Source organism: Rhipicephalus microplus, chromosome X, assembly GCF_043290135.1.
Source record: "Rhipicephalus microplus isolate Deutch F79 chromosome X, USDA_Rmic, whole genome shotgun sequence".
Classification (NCBI taxonomy): domain Eukaryota; kingdom Metazoa; phylum Arthropoda; class Arachnida; order Ixodida; family Ixodidae; genus Rhipicephalus; species Rhipicephalus microplus.
Window position 1 is genome coordinate 375457434 of NC_134710.1, and position 21912 is coordinate 375479345.

Sequence of the window (21912 nt, forward strand, 5' to 3'; positions counted from 1 at the left end):
CAAATATTTACATACTGTACCATTTTTTAACATAAAATTTATATGATAATTGCACTTTTATTTGGTTTTGCAAAACTTTTTGCAACGACTGAGAATTGCACCGCAGCGTGTTTTATTTCATCCTGTGCTGGCGTGCGTGGTTTGTTTCGTTTGGTATGATCTTATTACAGTGTTCTACTACACTGTAATCTAATTTAGGAAACTCTATGGGTATATTAATTCGTGTGTGTTTCCGGTTAGCTCTGCGCATTTATAGAATCCTGTTTTTTTTATATATAGTACCAGACCAAGTAAGTGCCGAGTTCATGTGTGTATTCAGTTTTCTGCAGGGGTCTGTAGTTCACAGTACGGTCCCAGAGTTGTCACAAGTCTGTGTCTAGTGTTTCGACAACCCGCAATAATTAAAATTTGCCAAAGTGGCGTCCAGCATGTTGGCGGAGCGCATTTTACGCTCGTCATTTTGTCAGTGCCAGTGATTAGCCCCCGTAAGGCCTGCAAAATACATTGCCGCTTCGCGGTGCGCCTTGGGCGATCTTATTCGCTTGCGTAATTTAAAATGAACTAAAGCGAGTCCGTGCCCCTTTTATCAACATTTTAAATAGCCAATTTGTCCATGTGGCTGTACATACAGCTGTCATTGCTGAGATGTTTTATGTACTACATTGCTACCTTGCAGAAAGAAAACCTTGCAAAAGTATGCTACCTGGAGCAAAAAGGGTCAAAAATTGGCTGAGAAAATAGAAAAACATACCTTTCATGCATATTAAACATGATGCAGTGCCGATGTCATCACGACAATGTTATGGATGTCTCTTTCATTCACATATTCTGACGTTTTTTTTTGTTTTTTTGTTTTTTGTGCTAGAAGAGCTGCCATGTTAGTGTGTTTGGTTGGTTTGTTCCTCAACAGCTTGGCGAAACCCACTCAGAGGGATAGGCCATGAATCGGACAGTGCCTTGTTTATTAAACTAATTCACTTCTTGGAGGGAAGAGTTCAATTACTTAGGTATTACAGCTAATTATTTAAGACCTTTGAAAAGAATGACATAATAAACATGCAAAAAAAAAGATATGTGCCTATGACAACTGCATTTAGCTAAATTTAGCATTCCATTCTTTCAGCATCTCATAAAAAATTTGTAACAGGGTTGTAAACGCTATTGTGGCTAAAACCAAATTTCATTGCGCCAAATGAAAGAATCACCGAAGTGACAAGTTTAAGTCCAACTTTCGTAGGGGTTCTTCTAGTAGTATTTTACTTTGACATTTAAGTCTTCAGCACGTCAAAAAGAATGGCTCCAGAGATTCACTCACATTACAGTTAAGGCATAAAGGTGACTGTGCCAAACCTGACCTGTGAAGGTAAAAGTTCAATGAAGGGACTCTGCAATGCACCCTTGTAATCACTATTTCCTCCTTTCTAGGTGCGTTTGGGTCAGCTAACTGTGGAGTAACAACTTCATTACCTTTTTCCTTAATAATGATGTAGAGTCGCGCATAGTGTCAAAAAGGCTTTTGCAGACCTGCTATAGTTTTATTGACAGTGTGCAGTGTAAACAGCTCAGCGAATTCGAAAAAAGAGGCAGTACAGAACACTGGGGTACTTTGGTGCCATGCATCGCTTCTGCCCCTGTGACAGGTGTGAAGTTTCGTGTCGTTCGTGCCAAAAAATGTAGCTTCCATCTGGGGCCTTGCTCTGAGGTGATCACTTTCAGTGACAGTGTCGCTATGCATACAGTAGAACTTTGAATGTGCAATGACTGAATAGATTCGTTGCCTGCTTTGCTTCAGTCAGCCAGCCCTAAAAGCATCATAATGACATCTCCCACTCAAAATGACCCCTGATACAATGCATGCTTTCAATGGACATAAGTGTTGTAGCATATACTAATGTATGAAAAGAAAAATTGTCTCGATATTCATTCCCACAGCTACAAAAGAGCTACTATGGCCTCACTTTACAATCTGAGACCATAGTACAATGTTTTGCCTGGAGAGGTAAAAGAATCTTATGTCTGAAAATGTTCGTTACAAAGCTAGCAACTTCAAGATAGGTTGTCACAACAGTTGACACTTGTGCTACACAATAGGAGTTGTGTTCTAGTAACAGTGTGACAACTGTAGGAAAAGACAAAAAGGATAGGAAAGAGTACCGACTGTCAACTAAATTTTATTGAAGGTGCTAAGACCGCTTTTATACAGAAAGCAAGAACAGTGCTCATGTGCGACGACACATGTGTGACCATGACAAAATAATCTTGACTGAGAAAAGAGTATTCTCTCTCGGAAAGGAGAAGTGATGGTGTACTGATGCATTGATCCTTGGCCTTCCTGATCAAAAATGCTTCTGTAATCTCTTTTCATTCTTCGTTCTTGCTTTTTTCAAAAGCCGTGTTTTTGAAACACAGGACTGAACTTACATTCATTGTAGTGTACACCCTGTGCAGTGTACAACCATAGCCACAAAACCACAATGAACCAACTCGCCCAAATTAATTACTTGTTGAATCAATCAGAAAACGTGCTTTCTGCTGTCGCTTCACCTGCAATCACTGTACAAAACTGGCCACCCAGTCTGAAGTGTCCCCAAGCTGCACGACACTTTGTCCTGGCCCTGCCCTTTCATTTCCCCGCACGTTTATTCCAAGGGGAATTTCTTCTGGCCAGCCACATTCACAGCTCTTGAGTATGCACCACACGCACAATTCAGTGGCAGTGAAGGGGGCACCCTCTTTTGTGGAACAGTACGCAGGAGTCAAATTGCCGATTTACCCATACAAGTACTACCTAGCCCATCTCTTTGTCAATGCAGAAGCACACTACTTTTGTACCCAACCCATACGCACAGCTCTCTATGGCAGTGGTTCTCAAATGGGGGTCTGCGAAACCATTTCTGTGATCCATGAAACCTTCACCCGCATTTTTATTTAGGCGTGACTATGCCACGTCTTGATGAACTGTCTAAATCAAGTGATGTGGCACATTTTGTGTTTTTGGTAGCAATAAAAGGCACCTGTTTCATGCTCCAATTGTGTTAATTTACCTACTTACCCCCTCTCCCCTTCGCTGCAAGGGGTCCCCCATCAGTCCACAAGGAGTCCCGGACACATCCATGACTGAGGACCTCTGCTCTACGGCATACGTCCTCAGTTTGTAAATCAATCACCGAGGCATAATGCGGCTTAAAATGAGTTTACTTGATATTGTTTGTCACGAGCATAGAGATTAAGGATAGTGCAGGTGAAGATTTATCTTTAAGTTCTGCTGTTGTAAGCACTGTTACAAGTTCAGTAGCAGTTGCTCTTCACATGGTTGGGTGTCCCTCTTCACTTTTTTTTTTTTCCTTTTTCCTGCTATGTGTATGAACCATTGAACCAAGAGGTCTGCTTTAGTGCTATCAGCATTATCGGTTGGCATTTTTTATATGCCTGGAATACAATGAAGAGGACATGCTCTTTTAGGGCCTTTCAATTTAAATGAGAAAACAACTTGCATTTTGCAGAATTATGTTATTTACCCTAGGCAGTGATTTTAAATTCAATTCAAACAAGTGAGGAGACACGTTTTGTGCAGGTTATATTGGGTTGAATTTCCAAAGGCGCTGCCTTTTTAGTTTGCATCGATGCATTTTTTTTAAACTGCAAAAGATGCATTGGCATGTATTTTGTATGATTGCTGTCCTCGTGCTAAAGACAGCACGTGGTACGATGTCCATTTTTCTGAAAGGGAACACTCGATCGCATGGCTTACACTCTGGTGCAGCCGCTTGCAGCACCATCAGCTGACAGATAAAGAATGCGTGCCCACTTTTGCCGGCATCGCCCACTACTAGACTGGAGCAGTAGCGCAATATAGCAGCGCTTTTCAAACGGCCACGACTCGTTTTGTTCGCCAAGAGATGACACGAAATGTGAATGTTCTTTCTTTATCTGTCAGTTAATGGTGCTGTAGACAGAGTGCAGGCCATGCGCTCACTTGTCCCCTTTCATGAAAATTCACAGTGTAGAACAATGGAGCTTAGTTTTTTCAGAGCGTCAAATATTTCCTCATCCAGACATTTATATGTGAGCATTATGATGGCAGTTTTGTGCAGCCTAGAGCATTTTTTTGTATTGCACAAGCAGTGCCATGTATTTGGCCAGTTATGCATGACAGAAAAGACGGAGAAAAAACTGCCTCAATCCAAATTACTTCAGACTCTACATACGGCAATCCTCATGACTACAATATTGCTTTGGGACATCAAGCCTGTGAAATTGTTCATCACGGTGGCTCTCCCATTGCAGTCTGAGGCAGCTCCCTGGTTCATTGCCATTCACCCACTTTCGATGGCAGTGGGTACAACAAACAAGGTGGCAGCATACTGCATTTCAATATGTCCTACCTTCTCTTTTTTTTTTTTTTTTTTCAGAGTCAATGGTGCAAGGAGAAACTGTCAAGTCATCAAACACAACGTTGTAAGAGGTGATTTTTTTAATAACATAAACACTCACATCAAGTCTCTAAAACAATAATGCACAATGGTGGGAAGTTTCCAACCCCCGATTACATTTTATAAAAAGCACAATCTAATGGGACTAAATTTGTTCACTCAATCTCCACCGGTATGTGATCAGCAATACATTTAGTCTGTTTAACGCTTGTCCCCATTCCACAAAAACTGTAAAAAAATAAATTTGCCTATTTTCATCTTTAATAAATGTTGCTGCAACTGTACATCTGCCAAAAAAAAAAGGAATGGTACAGTCCCAAACACCTTCTGCAGTGGCAACAAATTGTGTGCTATATGTGAAAATTCATAAATAGATTTGACAACTATAGTCAGGCGCAATTTGAGAAGGAGGAAAAGGCCCCGCCCCAACGACCACAGCACGACTACCAGTTACCTCTGCAACTAAGAAAAAAAAATAGTGCCACTCCTGGCATCAGTGTAAATGTGCACCAAGAGGTGCAGGCTCATATTGATCCGCCACTGAGGTGAAAGTGTCCCTGCTCTCTATAAGTTTGTGCCCCACTATAGTACATAATGAATCCATGACCCAAAGAGTCATAAATATAACTTGAAAAGCTGGATAAAGAGCACTGACATTAAAAAAAACTAACAAAAGCATATACAGTCTATAGGTAAAACATAGGATAAAACAGTAAGACCATGAAAAATGAACCAGAAAAACATGCACAACAGCATTTACAGCACTTGAGTGAGCATGAATCAAAAGTGCAAGCAAAAAGCATACACAAAAAAAACGGGCAAGAAAGCCTGTAAAAGTCATTCAAAATTTATTTAAAGGGGTACTGACACAAAAACTTTTACTTGTTGTTTTCTTACATCAAGTAAGGCCAGGCCCCTAAGTGACTAGGGAATGCACTGCTAAGCGTGTCTGCACCCTGAGAAAGTAATTTCAGTATGTTTTTGAAAGCTAGTTTCGGTTCATAATGTGCCCTGATGGCGCTACACATTATGAGCTTCTCATCAGGCGCTCGCGGTTTCCTTGCCGCACCACGGCTCCTTTGGTCATTCACAAGAGGCCATTTCGAAAGTTATGGTACCTGACACCATCACAACTAGTCATACTGCCGCATAAAGTCATCAGAATTAGTACAGTAGCTTGACGTCAAGCTAGTGTCAATGTCGGAAGGTGCACCATGGGAGAATCGACCTTAATGTGAAGATAATGTGCTTTATTAGCATTTGTTGAGCTATGCACTTTCTCAGAGCCGCCTATGTATACAGGAAATAATATGGAAGAGTAAACTAGCATTGTAAAAATGGTGTCAGTACCCCTTCAAGCTCAAAATCATGTTGCTGTTTATACCATATTTGTATACATATATATATATATATAGTTTAAATAACCATGCAACAACAAAAAAATATTCTATATGTATATTTGCTAAGGCTTTATGCGCTTGCCTCTGTTGCTGCCCAAAGATCAACAGGGGGGAAAAAAAGCACCTTAGTCATCTGAGCATAGTAATAATCAAGAATTGTGATTTGAAGTGCAGTGTGCACAGTAGCGATTTTCTGCACTCTGCACACTTGACCCGTCCGCAACACAGTGTACACTGTTGAAAAGTTTCTATACATACTTCTTGACCTATAGAAACTTTTCCTCGTGCATCTCGCACGTGAAACAACACTTGTCCAACAATGTGCTAGCTAAAGGGTCCCTCACGAGATTTAAGCATTGCAAAATTTAGACTTCTAGATCAAGCATTCACGATCCTGCCTGCAAAGCTATGTAAACAATGCACGGCACAAAAACAGCTTGTAATTTTTAAAAGCTGTCCAGCACTTTCTCTCAAAGACCCCCTGCTTACTATCCAGGCTTTGTATATTACGTAGTACATGAAATAACAAAGGCACAAAAAAAAGGACCACGTACATGGTACTTCCCTTTTTTTTTCTTTCCTCGTTTATCATCATCATCAGCCTGACTGCACCCACTGCAGGGCAAAGGCACAGATTCTGCCAATAAACCCAGTCCTGTGCTTCCTGCTACCACGTTATGTCTGTGCCTTTCTTATTCTCATACACCCACCTAATTTTCTGTCTCCCTCTCACATTTGCCTTTTCTTACCCTTTATGATCCACAGCTATCCTGCCTACGTGCTACATCCATATTTCTGCTTCTTGATTTCAACTGTAATATCCTAAACCCCGTCTGTTCCCTGACCCACTCTTCTCATCTCTCAAGGTTACACCTATCATTTTCCTTCCCATTGTTCACTGCGTAATCCTCAATTTGATTGAGCACTCTTCGTAAGCCCCCAGGTTTTTGCTCCGCTGGTAAGTGCCGGTAAGATTTGCTGGTGTGCAAGATCAAGAATGATCAACTAACCCAAACTGCCGCACTTGCCAACTGTAGTCGAGGTCACTGGCACAAATGCTCCTGTACGTAGTGCACTGCCTGTAACGTAACTGACCATGCTCTCTCAATTCGCTGAACCGTCCAAATGCAAGACATGCAGTGCCTCTACTGGAGGAATGCTGCGCCCAGGTCGAAAAGAATGCTTTCAGTGAAGCTCCCATCTTGTCAAGCATGGTAACTACTATTAGGTTTTGCTTTTTTTTCTCTAGTCACGAAAACAATTGTGAAAAAATTTGCAGTGAAACACCCCCTTTGCACGACACCTTGCAGCTTTGTTCAGAGTACTATAGCCAAACATTCCATGGGCCTGTTAAGTTTCAAAATGCCATGCTCCATTTGATTGACAACGTTGTGATGTTATGAACTATAAGCATGATGATAATGATCGTAAAAAAAAAAAATTAAGAGTGCTGTTTTTATCATTCCCAGTTGTACTGAAGTTTAGCCGCAACAGTCACTTGCAGGAATAGCATTATAGTAAATTACTCAAAATGCTCTCATGCTTGCTGCTATTCTTCCTAGATCTAGCATCCTTCCACAACTTAACGCCACAGCAATAAGAAGTTAGTAAAAGAAAAAGTCTAAAGATGTTATTTCAGCTAATGGTAAATGTAATGAGAATGGGAAGTAAAATTGTCAACATGCAAAACACTTGTTGCTTAATTTATTACCTGAAATGCATGATCAGACACTGCCAGCTACAAAAGACAAAATTTTTTTGTTGTGCAAGCTTTCAGATATGATTGACATCAGTAGAAGCTGAGAAAAAGCATACCAGCAGAGGGCAGGCATCAAAAACTATGCCCCAACCTATAGGCATGGTCATTGTGCTGATTAGATCAACATATGGACTGACAACTGATAGAATGATTGATATGTGGGGTTTAACGTCCCAAAACCACCATATGATTATGAGAGACGCAGTAGTGAAGGAGTCTGGAAATTTCTACCTCCTGGGGTTCTTTAACGTGCACCCAAATCTGAATACACTGGCCTACAGCAGTTCCGCCTCCATCGGAATACAGCCGGGATTCGATCCCACGACCTGCGTGTCAGCAGCCGAGTACCTTAGCCACTAGACCACCGTGGTGGGGCAATGGACTGGCAACTAATTGCCTGCAATATGCAGAAGTGCCAAGTAGTATGCAGTAGTATGACCCGAGTGTGTGGGGCCTAGAGGGAGACCAGTGGCAACGATGCATTGAAGCAGTCACATTTCGCATAATCTTGAATGGCCAACAAATGCATCTGTTCATCTGTATGTGAATCATTACTGTGTAGACTGAGGGATGCCTAGGGTTCTGTGTAATTGGAGGTATTTTATAATAACGTCAAGTAACAACCAATAAAAGATTTTAATGCCTGTTAACTTGATGCACTTATGGTGCTTTGAAGGGGCCCAAGGCAGCTTTTGAGATTTTTAGTGTACAGGCACCCGGCCTGCAAAACTTATTTGTAATAATGTGTGCCACACAATAATGGTGTACACTTTCACCGCCACTGTTTCCCTTGTAATGTGATGCTCACTTGTGGTGATGTCAGATACGTGTGTGACATCCCGTTATTCCGTGCTCTGTACACTAGATTACTGAACTTACAGCGGTGTAATGAATCTCAATATGACATACACATTTCTCTAAGTGTAATAGCAGGCATAAACAATCACAGAAAAATAAACCCAAAAAAGAGCTGTAGGTTTCTCAACGTGTATACAAGTTTTACTGTCCTCATTGTATGCAGGGCAAGTTTTACAGGGCCTCCTTGTATGACCTACTGTGCATAGGAAGTAATATGAACAGCCACCCACATACTTTTTGCTCTTCATGAAAAAAAAAATTCTACATGTTGTGTCAATGCATTTGCACCTTCTCTGTAGCCCTTTAAGCAGGGTTGCAACTGACTTTCGAGTGAAATTCGCCAAACGACGAGCAAATGTCGCCAAAAGTCTTGTTTTTTTTTTTTTCAAATTTTGCCAAAAAAGTTGCCACTCTACATCATATGTGTGGCATGACTAGTAATAAGAATTCTTAAATATGTATAGCATACTCGGGGAGTACGGTACAAACCATAAAACCTTAATTATATTGATATTTTTCAAAGCCAGTCGTATCGCCTGCTTCACTATTGTAGCCCTGAAAAAGGGCATGCATGCACTAGCAGCGTCTTTGAATGCTAGCGCCTCATAACAAAAGCTTGTGATGGCTTCCATTGTAGCGAATCCGAGATGAAACAATCGCTACAATAAGATATTGACGTGCGTAGCCTTCCTGAAGATTTAGAGAATTTCATTGCCGTGAAATCATGTATTCAATAATCGAAAAACCTAATTACAAAACAATGAATTCGGAAGTATTGCGTAACTGTCGCAATGCCCGCACAACGCTTTATGGGTGGTCATGCTTACGATATACATTCACCTCACTGGGATTTCTGAAGGCTGCCTAAAGAAGCCCGACTTGTTGCCAACAAAAAAGTATCTTAAAAACAAGTTTAAGCTCAATATACGAAATTAGGTGGTACTACAGCACAGAAGAAGTCGACAAGGTATTCACGATAGAGGAAGCTGTGGTCAGACCACGCAGTCTTACCGTCCCCTAGCCACTTTGAAGAAGCTTAAAGCTCTAAAAGCACCTAAAAATGTAGTATAACACCACCGTCTCGCAGCACGCGAAGCAGTGCACTGCCATAAATTTTGCTCGCAAATTGCTGGCAGACGCACCAGTGTGCCAGTACCTACCTAGGTGAATTAGGAGATACACTCGAGAAACAAGAAACAAACTATGCGTTAAGTGTGCCTTGTACCGGTTGGTCTCAGACTATGAAAAATAGAAACAGTTTTGTCGCCCATTTGGTCTGAAGACACTGAGTATCGAATGCATAACTCAGTTGACACCTAAGCTGAAAATTGCCTAAAATTTGCCATATCGCCATTCATAAGTTCAGGTCGCCACGGGCCTCTCGAATTCGCCAATTTGACGAAAAGTAGCCACCAGTGGCAACCCTGCCTTCAAGCACAAGGGCTAGTTAATGAGAGGTGCAAAGGTGTCGCTTTTCTTGGGATAACCTACCATGCCATGAAAAGTTGGGTGCGACTGACACACAACAAAAGGAACGGCTCAATGGAAATGCTACAGGCTGCTGTAACTGCTTATTGGGCTCGCATATCTTTTTCAGTGACAGTTGTTTCAGGTATTGTGTGCCAGATGTGACAAAAATATGACAGCAAGTTTTAGTGAAAAAATGCTAAAGCATAGTTTTCACTCAATATCCTATTTTCGAAATTGCCTTATTCCAAGTTTTGAGAAATAACAGAACCCTAAGTATGCCCTACATCTTTGTGCATTTAACAAATGCCCAAACATTGACTGCTTCAACACCATACATCATGGAACAGAGCACTCATTCGCAGGAAAACAAAGGTGGGACAGCCCAGCCAAGAATATAGAAACCCCCATTTTACTCCCACATGGGCGTCACATTCTGGAGCATGTGGTGCTCTGCATCCACATACTCTAGAAATCGGCTGCCCAATCGAGCACATATTTCAGCGAGTGCTCGGCAGTCAGCTTCCGCTTCATGCGCCAAGGGCATCTCCATTCCCACTACACGCTCGTAGACCTTGTCAAGCTTGAACTGCACTTTCTTACCATTCACAAGTGGCTTGTTTATTGACAATTTTGACGAAATATTACTGCCATTTGCAGGTGCAGCGTCCAGGAAAAGACGTCTCGCCACTGATTGGCGCTGCTGTGGACGCTGTCCACTCTCTTCACGCCTCTTTTTTGGTGGAGGTGGATTGCCATCACATGCGAAAGCTTTATTCCGAGGTGTCTGATGCATTGGCCTTTCCACGGGCTGAGACAGCAGCTGCTCATCACTGTCACTTGAAGACGTAATGTCTGCAGCTTCAAAGGCCTCCCAAAACTCATTACCAATCTTACCCAGTTCTAACACTTCAGCCACTTCCTGAGGGTCAGCAGCATCACCCAAGATCTTGCGGAAGGCTGGCAGTGAGTCGCAGCAGAAGAAAGCTGTCAGGTCAATGCCGGGAGCAGCGTGCTTCAGCTCGGCTCGCAGGAGTGGAAAGTCAAACTTGTCACCATTGTGCGCCACTAGGCAGATGGGCGGCTGCAGTGTGTACAAGAACTTCTCCACGACATGCGCCATTTCACCAAAGGATGGGCACCACTGCAAGTCCCAATTGTCCAAACCTGAAAAGGCAATTGGAACAGCTGAGGACAAACCTGTCACTGACAGACCACAAGGTGGCTGTGAACCCCACGATACGTTTTCTGGTCCCCATGCCTATATTCTTCCAGGGCGCACAGCTCATGGCCAGTGTGACATGGAACATTGCAGTTTTGTGTTGGCTTTCCCAAAGCATATGTTGACACCAATGAATCTCTCCTTCATTTATACACAGCTTAGACTGCATTTCCATATTTTAGTGTTACAGGGAAACTATAAAATATATAAGAACACATAACAGCAACTGTACTATGTGCAGACTGTATATACACACAGAGCACCACATCCACGTAATAAACTGCGATACCATGGTACACATGTCAAACATAACTTAGCACTGCTGTACAGCCCTAGTGGGGCAAGAATGTTTACAATGTCGGTAAAGTAATACATTACAAGGCAGAAATATCAATAATAAAAAAATGTTATCCATCTGTCTGACACATGCACTATACTAGAGCTCACAATTCATGTACCGTGCTTGTCACCATATTAATTATACTGCAGTCAGTATTTGTCCCAAAAAAAGTACTCTGAAAGAAAGTAATATACACTACCAAAGACAATGCAGAAAGCCCGAGACCATTTCTGTAAGTCTGGGTTGTGTCCTTTTTACCTCACTCTTAATAACTAGGCTTTGCAGATTTGTGATTCTTTGAAGCCACCAAAACACAAACTTTTGTCAATGCAAAGCACATGCACACACAAAGATACAGTAGGAAATAAAGGTGGCATGACATATAAAACCCATACAAACAAGTCCTGATAAATTAGGTCAACTATTGGCACTGCCAATGTGAAAACTACTTTCTAATGCTTAGCAGGCACATGTGTCATTTGTACCGAGATTAGGAGAGCATAACTGCGAAGGTGTGTGGCAAAATATTTTTGCATTGCTCACATCGCCTAACAGCGAAAGGACACCTGTTTCAAGCAGTTTCATTCTGTGATAATACTGAAGTCGCGCACCATGCATTATCGGCAACAGCTCTCAAGGTCACTGTGAACTTGTGACAGAGCATCTTTGCTAGTCAATTTGTCCCATTCCAAGTTAGCTCCTGCTTGCATGGTGGGTCTAAAGGTTGGAAGTATGTACATATCCCATAAAATGCCTGTAGGTGCTCAGGATAAACGCTATTTCTGCATGCTATCCCCACTCGTGCCTTTCATTGTTATGTCCCTATTTTCAGTAACTGTGCACGGAGCTTTCAGAATTGTGTTGGTGCAGAAGTGAGGGACAATGTTGTTATGTGTAGCATACTGAGTTGTTTTGTTATCATCATGTATGCTATGTTAGATTTTGAGCCGCGCCAAGTTTGCTTCACCAAATGAAGTGCCTTCTAAATAGGTGCCAGCCTACTGCCATCGTGCCATGACCTTTTTTTGTTTGAAAGCACAAGACATTGTAGTGCATTATCTTTTTTTCGTTGTGCATCCATTGCAAACGTGGCAGCTATAGCAATTTTTCAACACTGGTATACAAAAGGGGCCCCAGAGAGCTTCATTTAAAGAGATTGAAATCAAACCAACTTAGTCACAAGGCAATAATATTTGTTATGTACCGATGGGTGTAAAATTTATTTGCATGCCACAAGGATCATACAGTATTGCCCTGATGCTCACTTTACCAAATTTCAGGCACTCTCGTTTCAGGCCCATGACCCAAAAAGAATTGCCTGCAAAGGCTACAGGCAATGAAATACTATCACCCTAGCAACCCAGCCTATCTATTGGCCATGACGAATTAGTGCCACACCAAAAGAAGCACAAACAGTATTCGTTTAGCAGGGTGACTAAAATAAAGACTAAACAAACCAAATAATACCTCACTTAGCCTGTACAGTCGCCCATTTTTTTAAGGGACTGCAAACCGTCCTTCAACGATTTTCTGCTTTGTATCGCAATGAAAAGCGTACTATCTGAAGTGTCCAACCTTGCAGCAGTTTCTCTGGAAAATAGGTAGAAATTTTTAAAACATAACTTTCCTATCTGTGTTTGGTCTTTTTTTATTGGTGTGATAAATGCTGACAACACTGATGGGTAGAGGCGATGACTGTAGTGCTGGAGAAAGCCTGAAACTGAAACCATGTGCAGTTTTTGCAGGCTTTATCAAGTTTTGTTTTAATAACAAAAATACCGCAGTGGTCAATTAAAGCCTGAAAATTGTCAAATAAAGTATTATTACCATGGTTCGTCCAGCTTTGTTTCGTCAGCCTGAAAAACTACCATAATCAAATGGAACAGCTGATCCGTTCCAGCACCACTGGTACACTGGCGTTGTGAAACGAACTATAGTGGTTCCACTCATGCCAAACATGCTACTGAAACAACCGTGATACATGCTTCACAAAGTAACAGGAGGTCCCTGCTGTCTTTCAGTAATGTTTAGGTGTTCTGTGTTGCATATACCAAATGAGAGGCAGCATATGGAGCCTTGGTGAAGTGGAATGTGATGGCAAGATTTTTCTTTAAAGGGGCTCTGCAACACTTTTTTGAGCAAGGTCAGAAAATTCTGCTGGTCGGTAGTAGAGGCTGCCGAGAACACGCCAGTCGAATATTATAGTGCAGCATGTAGCCTGGAATTCACAATAAATCATCAAAGTCGGCTAAAAATCGCTGTCTCTTCTCTCAACAAATGATGGAAGACACTCAAAAGGGACTCGTAGAGGGCCATCTTTCAGCCATTGGCTGATTTGAGCATGGCGCGCTCGGTCGTTACAGGGATCGCCCAAAAGCCGCATATTCGAAGACTAAAGTGCTCAAGGTCACGAGGCACGCGTGACATATCTTCTTTGCTTATACCATCCCTCCCTGCTTAGCTTCCAGCACCTTTTTCGGGACGAGAAAAGAGAGAACGCAATTACAGCATCCAACAAATCTTTGTAACTCCACTCACGCAGGACGGATCCTTAACATTTTTGCAGCGTTGAATTCGTGACGAAATCAGCTGTTTTAGTGAATCCATTGCATGGTTACTTGAAAAAGTGTTTCAGGGCTCCTTTAAGGGGAGATGTGAGTCGAAAAATCGCGTTTTTAGCGAAATTTCTCGTATTTCTGATTTTTTATTGCATTGTAATCTTCAAACCTTCTTCTTTCATCTGTGAAAATTTCAAAACTAAATTCAAACCGCAAAATGCAAAAAAATGTGTATGAAGGCATCGCGGTGGCTCAAAATTTCGTGAATTTGCGCCGATATTGGCCATCTTTGACTGCGCGCTGCTCCCCGTCGCAGTGCCGCCCGCCATCGCGATCGGTTGGGAAAGTTGCATCCGGCCTTCTTCTTACAGCTCCGACGACCGCCAGTTTCGAACGTGGGCAAAAAAAAAAAAAACGAGCCCTTTTTATCACGTGGTTTGAGTGGTTTGAAACGCGCGGCACCCTAAGCCGCATCGCCATTGGCTACCGAGTCATTGTCAGCTGTGTTGGTGGCGGCCATCGGCATTTGGTCTGTCTGCTTTTCTGCGCGTCTACGCATATTTCCGCGATGACAAGCCCGAAAAAGTGCAACGTGAGACCGCAGAAGTTTCGAACGAGGCACAAGTTCAAGGGAAGGCGGCGTAAAGCGCCCCGAACGACGGCGACGAACGAGAACGCGCCTACGTGTGCTAGGCCTGACGGCGGCATCGACGAGTGCGCGAGCGACAGTGGCTGCGATGAAGGGATTGACGCTGCGCTTTCTTTCGTCAGTGCTTCGGAAAAGAAGCTCGGCTTCTTCGAAAAAGACGAAAGACAGCGCGATGAGGTTTGTGCAACGACAGTTTTGTGCGACACCCTCTTGCTGACGGCACTTGTGGCAGGTGCGGCATGCCCTACTTGCGGTATTCAAAAACTTGCCGTTCGGGAGCCGGCAGAAAAGCGCAAGGGACTTTCGTCGCTCCTCGAACTTCATTGCGAAAACAGCAAATGCTCAGCGACTGTTCTCTCGTGCTCCTATACGTCACTGCGTGTTACGGCGGACGGCAGCAGCCGAGTGAGCCAACGGTACAACAGTGGGAGCTCCCGAGATAGTTTCGCTGTAAATGTGAAGGCGGTGGTGGCTGCACGCGCTGTCGGCATTGGGCATTAGCAATTGTCGAGATTTTGCTCCATTATTGGACTCCCAAAGCCAATGCACCACCGAGGATTTTTTTTGATAGCAAAGAAGGTGCACACCGCTGCCATGGCAGCTGTGAGTGAAAACTTGCGCCGATCCAGAGAGTTGACGAAGAAGTAGCAGGCGAAACTGATGTGGCTGTTATGTTCGACGGCACTTGGCAGAAGAGGGGCCACAAAAGCCACAACGGGATTGGCGCAGTTATCTCCTTAGATACTGGCCTCTGCTTAGACTTCAAGGTCATATCAAATTACTGCCTGACATGCAGTAGGCACAAGGATATGGGCCCAGACGAGGAAGTGTGGCAGGCATTCCATGGCCCAGTCTGTGAAAAAAATGCAGACTGTTCCTCCCATGTCATGGAAACGGAGGCTGCAATGCGCATTTGGCAGAGAACATATGACACCCCACTGCATTTCATGACATTCTTGAGTGACGGTGACAGCAAAGCATATAGTGCAGTTGCAGAGTCAAAAGTCTATGGTGCTGTCAATATAGAAAAAGAAGACCGCACTAATCATGTGGCCAAGAGACTTGGCACCGCGCTACGGAAGCTGCATGTGCCATTACCACGAGGGCAGAAAATGAAAGAGCCAGCCATTCAGAAGCTCCAAACATACTATCAGATTGCCATAACAAGCAACAGGGGGAGTGTACGGGATATGTACACTGCAGTATGGGCTTCGTACTTCCACTCATGCTCTACTGACAATGCTGGCAGCCACAAGTTTTGCCCTGCAGGAACAGAGTCGTGGTGCAAACATCAACGCGCTGAAGCACTTGGTGAACCTGCACCACGCCACACACCTCTCCTGACAAAAGCACAGGGATTGGCTGTTTTGCCCATTTATAAGCGGCTAACGGATGAGAAGCTCCTTGCTCGATGCATCAAAGGGAAAACCCAGAACGCATCGGAATCCCTGAACAGCAAAATTTGGCTACTTTGCCCCAAGACTAAGTTTGTCTCCCGAACGGTTGTCGAGACTGCCACAGCTATGGCGATCCTGTGGTTCAACAAGGGTCATGCTACTTTCGAGCACATCCTGGAAGAGCTCAACATACTGCCATCTAGAGATCTAGTTACTTTCAGTGATTCCCGCGATGCGAGGCGCATCACGAGAATGTCCGAGCGTCTGACAGCAGAAGCAAGGGCCCACCGTCGTCGTGGAGTGAAAAGGGCACGGCTAGAAGAGAGTGCTCACAAGGACCGTGTGGGCACAACCTATGCTGCAGGACAGTTCTAGTAACTTGCAGTGCTTTTCAAAGTTCTGTTGAACATTATGGCCAAAGATTATGCATTTCTAACAACTCTGTGATAAAAAAAAAAAGGTTTCAAACTTTCAAATGCGTTTTTCTCCTTTTGCAGTTTTGTGTGATCTGTGCTTCTTATACACGCTAGTTCGTATACTTAGAATTGTCATACCTCTATGAAATTTTGCACATAGCATGATGAAGGCCCATAGAGTGCAAGTATCTATTGAGATTGTCAGTGCTGCTTGATTATGTTTTTCAAAAATTACATAACATTGAAAGCCCTTGGCAACTAGAGCCATAGTAAATTTTTCTATTTTATTATTGTATTTCACATTTTTACACACAAAATTTATATAGTTTTTTGCACTCTACAGTTCCAAAGGATCATAGTCAGCTATATCTGCATGCTTTATCTCAAATTTTTATAGGTCAGAATTGTTGCATAACAATGGCCATAATTTTGCAGTATCTGACCTGCAGAAAGAAAACCAAGCAATCTACATGAAAATAAATGACATATTTGAAAAGAGTACAAAAAACTCTATTAGCATGCCAATTTGTGTTAAATTCTGGCTCTTATTAAAGAAAATCGTTTTTCGAGTAGCATCTGCCCTTAATGTAGAACCTCGGTAAGTACTGGTGTGAGGACTCACACAATGTTACTAGCATACGTTGGTTTAAAAATTACCTGAAATCAGTTGAGTGCTTCTATTCACCCAAACAGTGTGTGTGTGCGTTTCTTAGCAGTGCCAGATAGTGGAAACAGGCGAATGTGCCTCCTTGGACGTGTGAGAAAACGAGCAAATATTACCCTCTGGCACAGCCTAAAGCTGCCTCAAATGTGTAAAATACAGCATCAAGTTATAAATGTTTGTTTTTAAGCAGAATGAGTTTACCTGCAAGCATTTATTGTCTATCGCAAGCTCCTCTTCTTTCATGATGAACGACTGCGTAAATTGGCTTCACGTGCTTCTTCAGGTAGCTTCGGCGACTGAGTCACGGTCAGTGGCGTACCAACTCTTTCGCGAGTGGGGGGCTGACCTACCGCCCCTGTGTGTGTGTGTGTGTGTTAAGAGAGAGAATTTTTTCGACACGCGCTCGCACTTTCGTGTGATTTTTGATACACACAGCACTTGTTCAATACTGTAAAAAAAAAAGGACAGTAATTTTTAAGCAGCATGCACTGGAACAACACGTGTAAGTATTTCATGCAGGAGGCATGTAATAATATTACACGCAATGCTTTGTATGCATTACCTCACAACATTACACATGAATACAGTTATGTTGATGGCAGACTTCTCAACAGTAAATATTTTATCATTGAATAAAATTTTTAATGACGAAAAACAGTTCAGAAAGAGTTCAGTTTTTAAATGCCAAGCATTCCTTAAGGAACCAAAGATATTTTGAGCATTTCTATCTACTTATTTCAGCTTCCCACTGAGCCCGAGTCCACTGCTTTATTCATCACCGCTTTGCAAGCTGCCTCCATCGCTCCAAGTTGCCATAAGCAAGGCTGATCAGATTTATCGGAAATTAAAGGGGACACCTTTCTTGGCACTTCCAGTACAGCAACACTAAAATATTTAGAAAGATTAGTTACAATCATGTGGTCACAGCAGCTCCGATAGAGCAGCGGTGATGGTAATCCTTTTTGATGAAAGAAAATGATTTTCCTGAAGCAGCAAATGTTTTGAGCTGTCGATAAAAAATTTGTTTCTTCACATCTATAATTGCATCGGCCAGTCGCAGCAGAATAAAAACATGAACAAATATGAAACATGAACCTTGATGGATGGATGGATGTAGCTGTACCCTTTAGATCGGGCGGCGGCTAACGCCCCCGTAATACTTAGTGAACTAACCATTAGATTTATCTTTTTTTTTTTTTACTTTAAATGGTGAGGTTGAGGATTCGTACTTTGCAGTGAAGGGTTTAATTTTCACTCGTGCCTTCACTTTAGCCACCAATCAGATAACCTCCTTCTAGTTAATTTTACCCGTTTAAAGTCTATTTTGCCCTCCCTGTCCCTAAACCCCAGTGCTTTGAAAAACTCTGTGCCATCACCCTGAACTATAGAATTAGGCCCTTTACAGAACATTATCAAGTGTTCGGCAGTTTCTTCTTCCTCTCCACACGCACTGCATACTGTGTCCACCTCTTCGTATTCGGCCCGATATGTCTTGGTTCGCAATACTCCCGTCATGGCCTCAAACAGTAGAGAACTACCCCGAGTATTATCATCGATCCTTTTCTTGGCAATTTCCTGTTTAAAAGTTCGATAGATCTTTAGTTCGGACTTCTTAATCATGCCACTTCTCCACATATCGGTCTCAGCTTCCTTCTCCTTAACCGATAATTCTTTTTGGTTTGGCCCCCCGCTTGTTTCTAAGTATTTACCAGCCAATTTTCTGGTTCGCTTCCTCCATTTTGTATCGACATTCTTCACGTACAAGTAGCTGAAAACCTTCCTAGCCCAACGCTCCTCCCGCATTTCTCTCAATCGCTTCTCAAATTTTATCTTGCTGTGGCTTCCCTGCCCTCGAATGATGTCCATTCCATATCACCTTGTACTCCCCGATTCGGTGTATTCCTGTGAGCTCCTAAAGTAAGCCTACCTACTCCGCGTTGCTTAATTTTTAATCTTGCTTGAACCTCTGAGCTCATGCACAAGACCACATTGTTGAAAATCAGACCAGGAACCATGACACCTTTCTCAATTCCTCTCACAACCTCATACCTATTGTAATTCCACAGTGCCCTATTTTTCATCACCGCTGAATTCCAGTTTCCTTTACTCGTTACGTATATTTCGTGTTTCCTTAGGTACTCTGTCCCATTGCTTATCCATACGCCCAGATAATTGTATTTATTCGTTATCTCTAATTGGACCTCCAGTATCGTAAGCTCACTACCTTCATTATCATTAAAAATCATGACTGCTGATTTTTCCTTACTGAATTGCCAATCTAATTTATCTCCCTTATTACCGCAGATGTCGCAGAATCTCTGCAAATCTTCCTTGTTGTCAGCCATCAGCACTATATCATCTGCGTACATCAATGCTGGTAGTGCCTGTTCAATGAGTTTTCCTTGTTTGACGAAAGAGAGGTTGAAGACAAGTCCACTTCCCTCTAATTTGGCCTCTAATCTTTATAGGTACATCACGAATAACAAGGATGACAGAGGACACCTTTGCGTAAGCCCCCGTTTTATCTCTGTGGGCTCGGATACCTGCTTTTCCCATTTCATAACTACCTTGTTACTGTTATAGATATCCTTTAAGAGCTTAGTGACTCCATACTCCACACGTAGTGTGTCGAGTATTCCGCACAAGACCTCTTGAACCACGCTATCGTACCCTCCCATGATATCCAAAAATGCTTGCCACAGGGGCCTGTGTTTTTTTTTTCTGCTATTTCAATGCACTGCGTCAGTGAGAACAGATATTCTTCCAACCTCCTCTGCTTCCGAAACCCATTCTGCAGTTCCCCCAGAACCCCCTCATCCTCTATCCATGCCTGCAGTCTTTCCTTTATAATCTGCATCACCAGCCTGTAAACCACTGATGTCACTGTTATAGGATGATAGTTGTTTATGTCAGCTTTGTCCTCCTTTGCTTTGTAGATCATGCTCATTCTTCCAAATTTTCAGCTATCGGGGACTTCACCATCGATTCTTGTTTTCCTCGCTGCCTTTCTCAAAGTCTGCTATGACTTGGGACCTAATTCCTTTATCATCATAATTGAGATGCCTTCAGGGCCTGTTGATGTACTACTAGGAACCCCGTTCACAGCCCTTTCCCACTCTTGTTGTGAAAATGGAGCCACTGCACCATTTGATCCATCCTTGTCTTCTAAGGTGCATACAGAACTTCCTTGTCGAAATTTTTCAGTCATCCTTGCTCTTATATATTTAATAGGTTCATCCCCTTCTAGCCTAACACTTTGGGCTGTAGTTATAAACCTCTGCTCTAGGCTTGTCTCATTTCTTAGAGAGTTTAGATGGTTCTAAAATTTTGCAGCTGCCTTTCTAAGTACTTATGCCAGCCACTGAGCCCCTTTTCTTCAAATCTTTTCATTGATCAAGAGGGATGCTTCCCTTTTAGAGCTTAGAAAAATGTCCCATTTTCTTTCAACATCATTTGTCGGTTCACCCCGCTGCTTAGCATGTCTGTGTTCCCTAGAAACTTGCTGACCTTTAGCTATGGCTCTCTTAACTTCCTCATCCCACCAACTCTTGGGTTTGTGTCTTCTTTTCCAGAGCGACTTGTCACGTGCCTTAGCAAACTCTAGCTCAAACAGTCTAATTACATTTGTGTATGTCCGCACTGTTTTACTATCCTCAGTGATTACTTTCTCAATTTATTTAGTAACAATGTCTATTTGCCTTTCTGAATAAAAATTTTCCTGTAGTTGCTCATCTTGCCGCCTTCACACTTTCACTGCTCTTCCAAACCTTAGCTTGATATGTTTGTGATCACTACCCAGACTTCTGGAGCCACCTTCATCTCTGTGCATTCCCTTGAGCTTATCATACATTCTATGTGACATCAGTGCGTAATCTACTGTCGACTGCATCCTTCCTACCTCCCATGTTATTTGCCCTTCACACTTCTCAGTACTGTTGCAAATGATCAAATCGTGCCTTTCACACATATCCATGATCATTTTGTCTGTTGGGTCAGTATACCCATCTATATCTTCTATGTGTGCATTCATATCTCCTAGTATAATTATCTCGCACTCTCTTCCCAATTCCTATGTGTCCTTTGTTATACACTCCACCATTGCCTGGTTTTCCTCTCTGGCCTTTGCTCCCGTCTACAAGTACACCAAACCGAGGAGTGTCATCTCCCCAGCTACTTTCCATTTTAACCATAAATGTACCATGCTTCACTGCTTGACTCTTTGCCAATCCATACTTTTATATATAAACCCCCCTTTTTGCTGCCTTCTGTTCTTATTACAATATTGACATACGTAGTCTGGATTGCAAAATGGTTGCTCCATGTCCCGAAGATGCGTCTCTCCAACCCCATATACCATCAGCTCCTCCTGTTGACTGCTCTTCTATCTTTTCCCACTTTAACCTATTCCTGCCACCCTGCATGTTAATATAGCTTATGTCTAACTTAGCTCGGCACTTGTGCTTACGTTCATTTTTTTCTCCCACGGACCCAGTGTGGCTAGAATATTGGTGCCCCTTAGGAACCATCTTTGGCTACACTGTTGGCCTCGGGGCTCTCGGTCCCCCTAAAAAAGCTGTGGCTTGACGACCCATCCAATTACCAACCCTCCTGCCCATCGCACCACTGTAGTGAATGCCATCCGGTGCAAAGGGGTGAGCGCCGGGCTGGTACATGTCTTGGTTCACCTCCATTACGCTGTATCCGAGCTGCCGGCACATACCCCTGATCACACAGTTGGCCTCCACTACC

The 21912-nt window shown here is 42.8% G+C and overlaps 1 protein-coding gene and 1 long non-coding RNA gene across 4 annotated transcripts in view; one reads left to right on the forward strand and one right to left on the reverse strand.

Annotated features, from left to right (window-relative positions):
* The first annotated feature begins 116 nt into the window (after positions 1-116).
* On the forward strand, positions 117-13313 carry LOC119161060 (uncharacterized). 2 transcript variants are annotated; one of them, XR_012887514.1, is made up of 3 exons: positions 117-290; positions 4413-4465; positions 10578-13313. It is a non-coding gene; the product is annotated as an uncharacterized LOC119161060 (long non-coding RNA). The 2 variants fall into 2 exon arrangements; XR_005108400.2 differs by having other exon boundaries at positions 4413-4458.
* LOC119161059 (uncharacterized) overlaps positions 4457-21912 on the reverse strand; it is a 32018-nt gene continuing 14562 nt past the window's right edge. For both annotated transcript variants that reach the window (XM_037413389.2, XM_037413387.2), the window contains exon 3: positions 4457-11084. In XM_037413389.2, the coding sequence (XP_037269286.1) occupies positions 10330-11084 (755 nt within the window). In that variant the 3' untranslated portion in view covers positions 4457-10329. The remainder of the gene's footprint in view (positions 11085-21912) is intronic.